General features: G+C 37.5%; 1 protein-coding gene across 5 annotated transcripts in view; it reads left to right on the top strand.

The window, feature by feature from the left end:
• Positions 1–15,028, top strand: part of INPP4B (inositol polyphosphate-4-phosphatase type II B) — a 497,007-nt gene that overhangs the window by 194,552 nt on the left and 287,427 nt on the right. For all 5 annotated transcript variants that reach the window (XR_008466520.1, XR_008466517.1, XR_008466521.1 and 2 more), the window contains 2 exons: positions 2,541–2,765; positions 4,482–4,526. Coding sequence is in view for 1 of the 5 variants with exons in the window: in XM_054201960.1 (XP_054057935.1) it covers positions 2,541–2,765; positions 4,482–4,526 (270 nt within the window). In the remaining 4 variants the exon portion in view is untranslated. The remainder of the gene's footprint in view (positions 1–2,540; positions 2,766–4,481; positions 4,527–15,028) is intronic.

Here is a 15,028-nt window from a genome sequence, read left to right as displayed (position 1 = left end):
GAATATTTTTCAGATATTTTCATATGCTTTTCAGAATTTAACTTAGCCGTCAGAGTACTCCAAAGATCTAAATATAGCAGACTGTAGTGTTTTGAAGTGATAGTTTAGAATGAATTTCCAGATCTCAAAACTGGCACCTGTTAGATTAGAATACAGTGAATTATGCCCACTCCTACTGCATTTCACTATCCATTTCTGGTTCCATGCACATTAAGGGTGATTCAGTATGCCTTTTGTGCTTGGCAGTCTGATTTCCACAGCTGAGGTACATATAAATAGCATGATTTCAATTGCAAAATATCGATTTCCTCCCAAAGCAGATGTGTTTTATCTAGCTAGTGGTAGGATATTTCAAGGCAAGATCACCGTACCTATTTACGTTTAAAAATAAAGAGCAAAAAGAAAAGAACACCTTTATATATTTGTATTTTTGCTTGTTAAGCGTAGGCTTGTTTGTCTGACAGCCTTTGCTTAGCTAAGGTATCTTGGATATCCAAACTGCTTCTATTAAAATTGTCTGTGCTTTTAAAGGCTGAATGGTACAAGCAGGTGCTTTGCATGCCTGTATTTTTTTTTTTTTTTTTTATTAGAATGACTGCTGGTTAATTTTGGTCTTGATGCTGGTTGACTATGTGCCTCTTTTTTTTTTTTTTTTTTTTTTTTTTCTCCCCCTCTTTCTTTTTTCCACTGGTAGTTCCAAAATACTACGAAATGAAAACAAACTTGTTGAGTCATGGGGGTCAGTGACAGAAAAAAGTAGACAAGTGTGCAGTTGCAGATCTTAATGGAGAAGCCAAAAAATTATTAGCTTTTCTAATGACCAATTTTCTTGAAGGTTCCTGCCTTCATGGCTCAGATGCAGTAGCAGATCATACGAGACCTTACAGCTGAAACTTTTATGTCTCTAAATTAATCTTTGACAAACAGTAAAGCTCAGCTTGTTCAGGTTTGGTCACTCAAGACAAGTATGTATTTTGTGTAAACAAGGATTTGACGAACATCTGCAGTTCCCTCTGATTTTAAATATTCTTGTCTCAAGAACTGAATACCTTGTTTTCTGACTCAACCGCGGCTAGAAGTGAGACTTTGAATTCTTATTAGCACTTCGTAAATTGCCTGTGAAGCCAGAAAGATGTTCCCCCACTTTCTGCTGCTCTTCCCAGTCATTCCTCTTGAATTCTGTAGTCCAACTGGTATGTGAAATCTTATCCAGCACTCTTAGCAGCAGCTGCAGGCACACAGTTAGATTTCCTTAGATCCACCCTCAGACAGAACAATTGTCCCACCTCTAAAGGGATTTGTGCCAGTACAGTTTTAAGAGGCTTCTAGACTTGAGGTTTGCATCTTTTGTTCCCCCCATAACAATAAAAGTAGAGTTAATTGTAAGTGGCAGATGCTCAGTTTATGAAGTGCAAACAGGTTTAGAATAACATATGTGGGTAAGTGCCCAAGGTTAAATACTCAAGTTAGTAAAAGGGAATTTAAGTTCATTTTGTATTGAAAAAAACTTTTCTACGTTACTTGGATTTTGAACTAAGTATGAAAACATTTAAGTGTTCTGTTTCATCCAGTAATATGATCTATGGCTTATTTAGGTCAAAATGATTTTGATGTCCAATGAAACACTGCAGTCCCTATTAATACAATAGCACAGGTGTTTTATAGAGTTTTATGTTTCTAAATCAGTTGGTAACTTCTTTTAAAGAAGCATTGATTTTTCTTTCTTTCCCAGTTTGCTCTTCTCAGTGTGTGTCTCACTAAATGTCACATTGAATTTGTGACTCTGTGAAGCCGTCTATACCACAGAATTTTAAATGCCTAAGAGGTGTTTTTTCTTCCTGGGCTAATTTTAATCAAACCACTGACCCTTGCTACTTACCTGGATTCCTTGGGAGTTTCAGCTTTTTTTTTTCTCTCCCCCTTTTTTCTTTTGTTCTTAGAAAATTTGACCATTAAACAATTTGACTTCAGGCAGAACAGCAAAAAACATGTGGATAGTAATGAGGTCAGAAGCTCCCCCATACAACCTGTTGAGTCTTCACAGAGGAGCTATGTCATGCTAAATTATCTGCATGTGTTGGTGAGCAGTATTCTGGCAAGGATGAATGAGAGGCTGAGCATAACGGAGTGCTCTAACAGAAGAAATGATGGACATATTCATTCTGGTGAATCCTGCTATTTGTCAGAACCATGTCTGCTGCCCCTGCTAAATCAAATTCTTGTTTGTGAGCAGCTCTGATAGCTACCTGCTAGACTGCAGAATCTGTGCTAAAAAAGGATTTCCCATTTCCGTTTGATTCTGCCACCTAGTTTAGCAATATGTTAATTGCTTTTGGAACCACTCTGTGGATAGAATTAGTACTGCACTGAGTATGAAAGAACAGGGGTTTGATTCAAGAGGTGGATGGGGTGCATGGTTCTGTGACCATGAAAAGAAATGTGTGTGTGGTGGTTTTAATTATGCGTGACATCAATATTTTCATGATTCCCCCTTTTGAATCAGAGTTCCTAAAAACTGTGTTTGTGTTTTCTGAGTGCAGAGTTTCAGAGTGGAGAACCGGATCTTTACCTTGAAGCTGCATCAAAGCCGGACTGTGAATCTTGGGCTGTGGCACTGGGAGAGGCAAACTCGGAAGGTTTGCAGAATAAAATTCAGCAGCTCCGGAGGCTGATCATGGAAATCAAAGAGGAGAGATCATCAGATGAAGCACGGCATTTTCTTCCTTCATCCCAAATAGACAGTCTAGGAGAGCCACAGTTTACAAGTAAGTGTGTATACTCATTTTATTGAGTGGTTCAATAAAAATGGCCTACTCTCTGTGACACGGATAGGGTCACAAACAGGGTACATAATCGTGTTTAACTTATTGCTTGACAAAGTGCAGTTGTAGAGGAAGCAAACTGATTAAGATTATCTTTAAATATCATTACCTGATATATTTTGATTTATACAGGTAACATTCAGGGGAACAAATGTGTGATTACTGTGTTTCTGACTTTTTCTCGCTAATCTGTTTTATTCATAAGACTTAGAAATTGTTTACTTAGAAATATTCTTTTCTCCTTTTGTCCTGTATGGACTGCTATTTAAAATATAGTCTGGAAGCTTTGATAAATGTATAAAGCTTTAGTGATGCTTAAATTAGTATCACAGAGTTGTTCTTTGTGATATAAAAGCACTCTGGGGATTTGAAAGCACGAAGCCATATGTTGAGTCATGTTTGGCACACTGGAGTCTGTGCGCTGCATTTCAGTTGCTCAGTTACTTAATCAAGTCTGTATCCAGCATATTCATAAAGGAGTTTCAGACCAGGGTGCTGACTGCTAGTGGCAGAATTCAACTTGGAAATTTGTTATGACTTCATTAAAAAAAGAAAATAAAAATATCTTATTGTTGTTTCTTACTGACGAAGGCATTTCTAAGCTCTGCAGCTGTAATTTTTGTTGCACAGACTTGAGTGATTAGCTACAGTAATAAGAACAATATGAAACTAGACCTATTCAGCAACACCAAGTTTTCGTGGAGCAAAACCAGCTAGTTTTGGTGGGGGAGTTTTATGTTGGTTTTTTTATCTTCTTTTTAATTACTTCTAATTTTTAACAAAAATGTTGCGGTCCAGTTCAAATACCAGCTTGGTCCTTCCCATCTGACCAGTTTCTTCAACACTGAAAAATACTAAATAATGCTCACTGAAGACAATACATAAATGTCAACAACAGTCAGTTTAATTTCTGCAAGGTTCCTTGGAACTGCAGTTGTGATCCAATTACATCCCGCAGAGGATGAACAGCTCAGTGTTATTTAACTATCCTTCCTATGTTTCTCTTGTTGCAGCTCTGTGGTTTGCTCCTTTATCCTAGCACAATAAGAAAATACTGTCCTTTGCAGTAAAATACATACTAGAACATAATTCCACAATGGAAGGAATTAAAATGTTCTTATTGTCCTTGGTATATGAGAAAAGGAATTCACATGCTATTTTCCAACAAAAAGAAGTTAGTTTTGTTGCTTTACAATTTGTATGTAGGTCAATAACATGGAGATATATTTTGCTATATTGACCTGATTTACATACTTTCACAGAACACATGGTTCGTTTCCATTTTTAATGTGATGATATACCTACATAAAAAAGAGTTATTGGATTTAATATTTTTAAACAGATAAATAGCTAGTTGTTGTGATCGAAAATCTTGCAAGTACCCATCCATGAAAGGCTGTTTAGTTTTCCCAGCAACAGAAAGTTTCTATTAAAAAGAAAGAGGTATTCTTCAAAAGTAGTCTTTTTTTATTTTCTAGGCAAGTATTTTACGCAAAGGTCTCTTTCACTATAAGTTTGTAACATAAAACGTTACTCCCGTGGCAATGGCAGGTAGTTAGAGGTATGAATTAGGCACGTGAAAGTTTTACTAGGTATTAAAAAGCTAGACATTGAAATCACATTATTTCTAATTTATTTTTTTTTCCTTAACCTTGAAAGGTATTCAGAGAATTGCAAATGAGCCAAAGCTGGAGTTCAGTCTTGGTAAGATACAATTTTGACTTCTTGGAATTGCAACAGCCTGTGTGCATGAAGAGTTTATATCTATATCTATGTGTATATATATGTGTGTGTATATATATGTTTGTGTATATATATGTGTGTGTGTGTGTGTATACACATATAGTTATACAATGGAACATGTTACCTGTTTAAAAAAAGTAGAACCTTGATTCCTTTCCTTAGGAGGTGTGCCTGTGCATGTCTTCAAAATGATGACTGTAGATTCTTAATTGGTTGAAATGGCTAAAGATCTATTGAGTTCTCTAATGCTACGCTGCTCTTCCAAACTGAAAACCTACCCAATAGCTTTGTGAATGTTGTTTATGAAATATTATTTATTTGGGGCAAGGCACTTAAGATGGAGTTTTAAAATTATATCTTTTTTTCAGCTAGAAGTACTGTCCCTTTAGAACAAACTTTTATTTAAAATCATTGATTATTTTGTAGAGAAGTCAATATAAATGTTTACCTGATTTTCTCTTTTTTTACTTAGTATAAGTAATTAGCATATGAGAACTATATATTAGTATAGTATATAATATAAGAGAACTTTGTTTTAGGAGGTGTTCTTTCAGCTGAAGCCTCCCTCTCTATTAAGAGGTATACAGCATAATAGCTAGATTCAGTTGATTAATGGCTGGACTCGATGTTCTTAAGGGGCTTTTCCAACCTATATGATTCTATGATTATTCACAGCTGCTGTATCTGGTAAAATAACACAGCTGCAAATAATGTATCTTTTGAAATATTTGATGCTATATGCTGCGTACATTCCAAAATGACTAAAACTTTTCCAATTTGCTATGATTTTTGCATTCATATAACCTGCTAATATGCATCTCATGTTGTACAGCTGTACTCTGAGAAACTTTTACTCAGTGCTATTCAATATCTGTTATATTTACTCTGATAGAAACACTTTAAAACATCTATTGGAAGAGTGTGTGTGTATGTGAGAGAGAGGCAGGGGAAAATAGAGACATTCGTCAGCAGGGTTTTATATAGAAATCAATCAAACTCCATTATTTGGAGCATTTAAATTATCTACCAGCAAATCTCCCTCAGAAGCCCCCCCAACACAGCAAAAAATATGGTATCAGTGACGTGCCTGCAGTTTCTCACCCTGCTCATTCCATCGTGGTAACCTGTCTCCTGGCCCTGTCCTTTGAACGGGGTTACGCTTGGCTTGTGTGCTGCTTGTAGCTATGCTGATTTAAAAACTGATACCCTAACACTGTGCCCTTTGGGGCTGATGAACTTCTGTCTGATACAATCATTTTTAGATTCCCTGAACTATATCTGGGTAGCTTTACCTGTATGCCTTTAAAAAACTAGACAGTTACAGCATTATAAAAACTCTGAGTAGTTTTTTTTCCTGTAGGGACTATTTCTGGTGAAATTGTTAGATGTTGGCATGGAAGAAAGGCCTAGTTCTCTGTTGGGGAATTACCATGCTATAATAATTAAGAGCTATTTTAACTTTTCTGTGCCTTTCTATACGCGTTTTATAGGTGATGCGACTGTAGTATTTGGGCATGGCTAGTAATTGCTATGCTCCAGCGATAACAAACTCCCAGAATGACCCTGGTGTGGCGTAGGAGAGGGAGGATGGTGCTGCAGGCAGTGACTGCAAATTAGATGAGCCGTACTTCAGGAGAAGTTGCTTTCAGTGATAAATGTGCCTCAGCAGGCACAAGCATAAAAATGATGTAAAGCCATTTTCAGACTTGTTTGGGCTCGTGTCGGATGGAGCTCTGTTCACTCATGGTGTCAGTGCTTGTGTTTTGCATTTGGTTGTTTCTAGTAGGAATTTATGTTCTGTGGTTTGTTCTGCGGCATTACTGATTGAGTCATTGCTGCTCTGTGAGTGATCTTATACATTGACTTCTGCTGCTGCTGAGGTAGCAAGAGTAACAGTGTAAACCTCTTGGTTTTGACTGGTATTCCTGGCCAATGTCATAGAATCATACAATAGTTTGCGTTGTAAGGGACCTTTAAAGGCTATCTGGTCTAACCCCCCTGCAATGAGCAGGGACATCTTCCAACTAGATCAGGTTGCCCAGAGCCCCGTCCAGCCTGACCTTGAATGTTGCCAGGGATGGGGCATCTACCACCTCTCTGGGCAACCTGTGCCAGTGTTTCACCACACTCATTGTAAAAAATTTCTTCCTTCTATCTAGTCTAAATCTTTCGTCTTTTACTTTAAAGCCATGACCCCTTGTCCTATTGCAACAGGCCCTGCTAAAAACTTTGTCCCCATCTTTCTTGTAGGCCCCCGTTAAGTACTGAAAGGGCACAATAAGGTCTCCTCGGAGCCTCCTCTCCTCCAGGCTGAACGACCCCAACTCTCTCAGCCTGTACTCACAGGAGGATCATTTTTGTGGCCCTTCTCTGGACCCACTACAACAGGTCCGTGTCTTGCCTGTCAGGGATATTTGGCAGTGTAGGCAGTTATGTAAAGCTGATTCTTAGTGTCTTGATCCTAAAATTAATACTGAATATTTAAGCATAACGCATTTGTATTAGGAGTATCCACCTTCAGTGACTGAGTGGTCTATCAAAGACTTCAATTTTATCGTAACAGTTATCCTTCTTACTGGAATATCACCATACCCCTTGCTGATCAGTGAGAGGAACAACTTATCTGGGAAGGATGCATAATTTCTCTGGGAAGGATGCATGTGCTGTTTGGCTCAACCAGCCGGTTAAAATGCCTCTCCCGAGGGCAGCCAGTCAAGATGTCTTCTGTGCTGTTCACCTGGTTATTGCTGGGGCTGGAAGGGACTCTCGCTCTGACAGCCTGGTCCGTGCATTGGGGAAACATGCACTGCCTTGCCGTGCCAGTTGAACCGGATAGCTGCCCCTTGGCTGCTTGGCAGGCCAAGGGCACTGCTTGGCTGATTCCACCTTTTGAAGCCTTGGTTTATGTCGAATTAAAGACTCGGCATTAGCTTTAGCTACCAAGGACGTCAAAGATCTCTCTGTGAGGTGAACCAAAGCATGGTAAGCAGCGATGAGAGAGAGATTTGCTGCAAGCAAGAAGACTGCTGCCATAGGTAACCAAATCTTAGGGCTCCATAGAGGTGCTTCATCTTGATTAGACTGGTCTTTGGCATTTAGAATTTGGAAGGCAAATCTAACAGTTAATAACCTATAAAACTGGTCTCTAGCCCTGAAAGAATGGCTTATATCTGTAATTTTGTTCATATGCATTATAAAACCAATATTATATTAGTTAAGTAGCATATATATGTACGCAAATAGACATTTACTTGTATCAGTTAACATATACATGTTTTTAACTAGATTCAAAAAAAATTGTCAGTTATCACATAAATGTACTTTGTAACTCTTCTGTCACTAGCTGGTCAATAAATAACGTTCAGAAATGGAACTCTCCAGTAACTAAACCAGAATATAGCTTTTTAATAATACCTGGGTGCTGCCTAATATTATGAGTTTTATTTAGGGATAGTATATCTAAATACTGATCTTCAATGTTTGAAGTTCTGATGACTAGATTTTGAAACAATGGTATTTAGAAGTTTTGCTAGGGGCTTGTATTCTGTTGTGGTAGCTAACTTGCTGCATTCTTTATCTGTAACACTCTGGAAAGTGTTCTCTTTATAAAATGTCCAAAATATTGCCTTTTTTAATTTTATTTTAAAGTTCAGTAAAGCTGAGGTTAAAGCAAACAATAAAACTTTTCTGAATTATAGCTTTCTACTGCAATACACTCAATATTTTCAGGAGTGTGTCTGATCTTTTAATATTGTTTTGGAGTCAGAGCTTCCTTTAGACCAAGATTTTTGATTTTTATATTCCCGAGGACTCTTTGGAAATATGGTTGGGTTGTGAACCTTGTGACTGTTGGGAAGTTTTATTTTTAAAACTTTATCTTGTCGTTTGGCTTTTCAAGTCATTCTGTTCTGCGTGCTGTTTTATCAAGCACTAGGAGGTAGCATGTGTCAGTCTGTGCTGAGTAGAGAGGAGGAAGAGAGTGAAAGGAATAAAAACAGATCCTGGGCCTAAATAACAAACCAGTCTATCAAACAGCAAAGCTGATCAGAATCTTTCCCATGACTTTGAAGTGCACAGGGTTAGCTCTTTTAACAGATGTTTGTTTTGGAGTTACTGTTCTTGGTTGCATCTTTAAAATATCCCAGCCCTTGAGTCCCAGATCTAACTAAATATGGAATAGGTTCCTGGCTTCACATTCATTTCAGCTACTTTGTGATATGTGAACTTAGCTGAAGCATTATGTAATAGCTATGGAAAATAAATTATATTATGAGTATTGGTGAACACTATTGTGAAGTTTTTAAGAGCTTTCACCTCCGAAGGTATTTGCATGTCAGATGAACCGACAAAGCAGCACAAGAAACTCAATCAGAAAAATGAGGGAGCAGGGCAGGAGGCACAGTTGGTAGTCAAAGTGCTCAAACATGAACTTGGTAATGAACATGAGGTTAATATGGAGAAATACATTTGAAAAAATAGTCTAAAAGGAAAGCTTGATACTCCCTCAATGACCAGTAGAATTCATTTTGACACATTTCAGTGTTTTTGAATTTGTCTAATTGGTTAGAGTTGTGAATAGAGAGCAAAGAATATTGCAGTTGTGGGTGTAGTGTAATAATCTAGATAACTGTATAGAACAGAGTGTCTCTGCATGTGTCATAGGCATATTCAGGTACTAATTTTAATGAGAGCACCTGTCTAGCACCTCCACAACCTTTCAGTTTCTTGGGAACTATGTCTGGGCAGTAAAACTTGATGGACTTTTTGTGGCATAACCTTCTATAGTTTTCAAGATATGGAATAATGTAAATCTGACGGTTATGTCCTTTTACAAAATCTCATTAAATAGTGCACGCTTCATAGAAGACTTCAGCAAGTAGTTGAAAGAATTAAAAATTAAAATTTTTAGGGTATGTATTTTTTCATTTTATGAAACAGTGGGTTGATACACAAGCTGTCTACTTCTAAATGCAGAAGTTTTTATTCTTCACTGTCTTATTATTCCCTGAGTAATATTATGATGACATCCCTTGGAAAAGGTCTTGAAGCAAATTTAACTTTGCATACTGAACCTAAATGGTGTATCGATGCTGCTCAAAGACCATGACTAAACGATTTTTTTCCATTCTGAAACATAATCTGGAGCTTTTTCGGCAGCAGCTGTGCCTAGAAGAGTGATAAGCAGAAATACTGGTTTTATTCATACCACAAACTTGGAGCCACAGTCCTGATCGTAGAAAAATTTTCCATGTAACTCAGTTATTCTGCTTCATCATGTTACAAGGTGGTGAATAACTGATACTTTGTTGTATTAGCCAAATTTAAAAAAAAAAAAAGTCATTGTCACACTTTTGAGTAAATTTAAAAAGAAAAGTGATCATTTCTCTGTGAATCAAACTGCAACTGTTGCTGTATTTTTTTTTTCCTGGTCCCACACAAATCTCATCCTCCACAAAACTAGCTAGTCAGGGTTTTTTCCTAGTTTTACTGATGTATATTAGATGCTGTTTCTTCCCAACAATAGCAAAAAATAGATAAAAGATACGTTAAATTGGGTAGAAGAAATTAAGGAAGTAGAAAAGGTATCATGTGATTGGAAAGAATGATCTTTTTCCCCTGGGAACCGCTTATTGGGCTTCTGCCTGTTTTGAGACTTCTTCACTGCAGCATAAGATGCTGTAAATGCATTTTATTCTTAGCAGCTCAGTGTTGCTAGGATGAACTTTTTTTGACAGAAAGGATCCTCCCAAAGGGGTAGGAATTTCCAGCCCAGTCTGTGTTGGCATGTTTTGAGTGGTTTTGACTTAGTTTCCTTTTTCCCCCACCTTATGTAGGTGAACTTGATCTAACTTTCAGTCGATTTCAGTGCAGTTAAAACAAGCGAAACTACCTTCCAAAAATGTTCTAAGGTAGTGAATGCCCGTCACTTTTGATGTCATACTGTCCTCTCTCTTTCGGCAGCATTTGATGGTGGAACAGGATAAGACATATCAAGCAAATTGATAAATTGCATCACCTAGAGTTGAGTGATGGATTAGATTAGATTAGACACTAGATTAGTGTCCCTGAGTTGAGTAAGGTCACCTTACTGTGCTTCTGCATTCTGTGGCGCTCATAGTAAGCTTTCTTTATTATATGCAGACATTATGTGAACACTGCTGAAAAGTGATTTGAGGATGGATTTGCCAGGACTCCACATGCGTCTTTATCCACCTCTTCTCCTGCAGTACTTTGTTAACTTTTGAGAAGGCTTTTGGGATTCTGTCATAGCCCTTATGTCATAGCCAAACTGAAAGTAACTGGGTTTTTTTAGAGATTTCATCATTATGCACCTCTATAAAGTAAAGCATCACTCCTGAATTTTGCATGCTGCATACCCTGTCGGAGAAAAAGACTGTCGTCTTTTTCAGTGGTATTGCCTGAACTGTCTGGATATTGCCATTATGACTCGGTAATTTTAGGCCGTTTTGTTGTAATAAAGTAGTCATAATGCCACTACTGAAGTAACTAAATATACAAAGGGAATATATTGGTATGTTTTCCCTTTAAAATCTTGCCTTCATTTAGTCTTGCATGACTCTTCTGTTTATGAGCATATTCAGCCTCCTTCTTGCAGAAGGTTGTCCCATTCCATGGGACAGTGTCAGCCTGCATTCTCTATTTGTCTTTCCAATTTCATTCGTTATATTCCATCTCGCTTTATGCATAAAGTATTATACCATCATGGTTTGCTAACCTACAATGTTCACTACATTAAACCCTCTTTTAAGAATGTGTTGTGTATGCAGGGAAAAAATTTTGAAAAAAGAAATCCAGAAAATGGGGGGGGGACACAAAAAGCTCAAAACCAGAGTCCTTTCAAAAACTCAGTCCTTGTTCAGTTTTTTCCAGGTATGCTGGGTTTGAGTCCTAGAGAATTAAGCCAGATTTTCAAATCTGTATCCATAAGCGTTACTATAATTTTAGAAATCTACCCTTCAATCCCTTTAGGGCAGGGATTTTCTTCATTTGCATTGCAGCTAGAGAAGCAGCATGCTGTCACAAACCTTAAATATTAATCTGTACTAATTGTGTTGCTGAATATACAAGGACTCAAAAATCCCCGGTAATGAAACTTCGGAAGATGTTCAGTTAGTGTTCTTTCTGCTTCTCACACGTTGAGAGAATCTGAAAAATTATATCTATAATATAATATACTTTACAGATAAAATATATTTCTTTGAAGAATATCTGTGTAACCGTATATGGAGTTCTATAGATATCTATTCTATATATGTAGTTCACATATATGAAAATTTGTTTCATTGCTGCAAATCCATTATATCTAGTGTAGCGTTACTCATTCTTGTTAACTGCATGAGTTATCTACTTAGTTTCTGTGTCAGTAAGAAGTAATTCTTGATAGAAGTAGTCACAGAAATATTTTCAATTTGTCAGTATCCATTGCTACTTAATGGTATTCATTAAATAGCTATGGCTTGCGTAAATTCAATTTCTGTGTAGGTTCTAGAAATTAAAATTCTACATTACACTGTGATATGTAGCAGTTAGTCACCACAGTGGGCTCATTAAATGCAGGGATATTTATTTGCTCTGAAGTGGGTTGGAGCACATGATGAACCAGCATGAGGGAGTAAATCATTACTGATTGAGCATATTCCAGTGTGATGGAGTAGAGGATTCCACTGATGTACTTATTTGGTTAGTAAGTAGCATGAGGATGTTTTGGGGTATTAATATTGGTAAACCCGGATGCAAACTGGGTTTCAGGCAGTTTTCTTCCAGTCTGTTGTATGAAATTTAAGTAGCTTCTCTTTCTGGAAGCTTTTGCTTTTAAGAAAAAAAACCTGTATTTGAACTACCAGGAGAAAGTGGATGACAGCCTTGTTAAATACAAATGTGTGTAAATCAGGACTGTAACTAAGGGAAACTTTTAAATCTAACAGAATAAAGATTCTCACATGTTTTGATATAAGCACTTATCTAGAGATAAATTTTGAATAGGTATGGCTAATCTGTTTAGACAGGAGTTTGTAGATACGTGAATTTGAAAAGCTATTTAACAGTTGAAAGGGATTTTTGGAATTTAACCATTCTGAGAGACAGGGCTTTATTACCTTAGTGCTCGAGTGATGGAGCAGATAATAGGATTAAATTCTGCCAGAAATGTACAAATTCTGAAATCTTGTCAGAGTTAGCAAACTGCTGCACTTACAAGGACAGGGAAAAAGGAAGATAAGACTAGGAGGGATTTTTGTTTTTCAAATCTTAAAAAAATAAAATTGGTAGGCTTCTTAGTATAATTAGTTTCTTCTTGATATTGAAAATTATATTTTTGTGTTTGCTTCACATTTTTCTCATAGACTTTGTAAATGTCTCGTGTTTGCAAAATTCCTTCTATCCAAAATTTCAAAGGGATGAGGTTGTGTCTATGCTGAAAGCTGCAATATTCTCTGTGAGGCTGGGTGCTGCTTCAGTGCCCCAGTAAGGTTAATTACGGATTAATTACAACACTTCAGTCTTAGCATGGGTTCATCTACCTCATTCCTTGCCAATAAGGTTACGCGTGCTGCTTTGCCCGAACTAATTCTAGTTTCTGAGGTAAAATAGTCAAAGCAATCAGAAATCTTTATGAGAACTTGTAAGCCTTCTTGAAATTTACTTAGGAAAAGGGTTCCAGAGTTACTTAAGTATTGATAGATGTAGGTAGAGATTTAATGCAATTCTGTCAAAATTGGGCTATCTTATTAATTTTTCACACATGGACATTAAAAAAAAACCCAAGCAAACAACTTATAGGTACCTTAGTTTGTCCTTCAGTCTTTTTACAAGCGTAACGCTTGGCTTCTGAAGTATTGAGTGTTCTGGTGAATGTAGCATAAACTTTTAAATTATTCTGATGAAACTGAAAAGTTGTGTTTCCAGGGTATTTTTAACCTAGTTCATAGGAATATAGGATTAGAGATCATCAAGTTAGAGAGAAGTTATTTTTGGCACATGCTGCTGCTCTTTTTTCCTCATTATTTTTCTCTTCCTGCTTTTCCCCCAAAATATACTCCTACTGTGCATACTTTCTCCTATTTGTCTTGCCAACCTGTGTACTCTTTCCAGTTCAATTTTTGAACCTCATTCACTGCAATGAAATCTCTTCACATTCCCAAGCATGCCTCCTGTGTAGGTCTCTTAGATCTCACACTATGAGACTTGGTTTGAGGGGGGATGTGTGTTTGTGTGTAGACATGCGTGGAGCCTGTTACACCTTTAGTCTTCAGGGTGCCAGAGTGGTGGAACAGAGCGAGTGGCAGAGGTGTATGTGAGTTCAATGGCTGAGCTGGGAAGGTGAGAACAATGGCTTACCCAGCAGTTCTCTGCTATGGAAGTTTTATGGCAGCATCTTCCTAGATGAGGCTGGCGCTGAGCCCACTCTCCCATTGCATGACCAACATGTCCCCAGGTACAGCTTTTTTATGACCTGATTGCTTCGTGCTTAGTTGATAGATAATGAGTCCATGACTGATTCCTCAGTGGATCCAAGAAACTGGTCTGAATGAGGAGGACTATTTAGGTCCTTATTGAGAGTCATTTCTATTGCAGACATTTATACACAGAGCAGCAAGCCAAATAAGGATGAGTTATTCCTTTGCTCTTACAGAAAACTCTATAAGACTTCCTTACCTACAACAGAGATTTGGATTGCAGTCCTGGCACTGCTGCTTTCTTCCAACATTTCCTTACCTCCCAGGAAGCTGACATTTTAACTATTCAGGACGTAATTGATTTTTTAATTTTTTTTTTTTAATTCCTTAACCATGCTGTTGTCAGGGAGGCTTAGAAGACATACAGTGTCTGCAGAATGTTTTCAGCAATAGATACTTGTCTACTCCACAGCTTCATTACTAAGAATAGACTAAACTTTCATAAATCCTTTAAAATGACGCTGCTTCTCCTGGTAGCAGTGTTTTGGTATTTTGGGTTTTTTTTTCATCAAACTACAATGTCAGGTAGCATTAAAATTTTAAACTTTATTTGTACTTAAAGAAGAAAACATGTGTACCACTAGGTTTGCTTAAGAGTCAATTGTAGTATTCCTGGTTTTATGCTTCTGTGACCGAAATCTTGTTTTTCTCTGCTGCTGTCCAATGCCCGTTACAGTCCTGGGATCTCTTCTAGGCAGGTATGAGAAATAGCTTGTATTTTGGAATTATTGGACAGAGTCAGTTGGGATGCCAGAATTAACATTTTTGATTAAGGGACTGGAGATTAAGGAACTGGAGCGTCCTTCGTGTGAGGAGAGGCTGAGAGAGCTTGGACTGCTCAGCCTGGAGAAGAGAAGGCTCATGGGCAATCTTATCCATGTGTCTATAAATACCTGGTGGGAGAAATTGAAGGTGAGGGAGCCAGAGTTTTCTCAGTTATGCCTGATGAAAGAACAAGAGACTATGGACTGAAGTTAAACACATATG

This window comes from Rissa tridactyla, chromosome 5 (assembly GCF_028500815.1).
Source record: "Rissa tridactyla isolate bRisTri1 chromosome 5, bRisTri1.patW.cur.20221130, whole genome shotgun sequence".
In the NCBI taxonomy this organism is placed as follows: Eukaryota; Metazoa; Chordata; class Aves; order Charadriiformes; family Laridae; genus Rissa; species Rissa tridactyla.
This window is presented reverse-complemented; position numbering and strand designations above follow the sequence as displayed.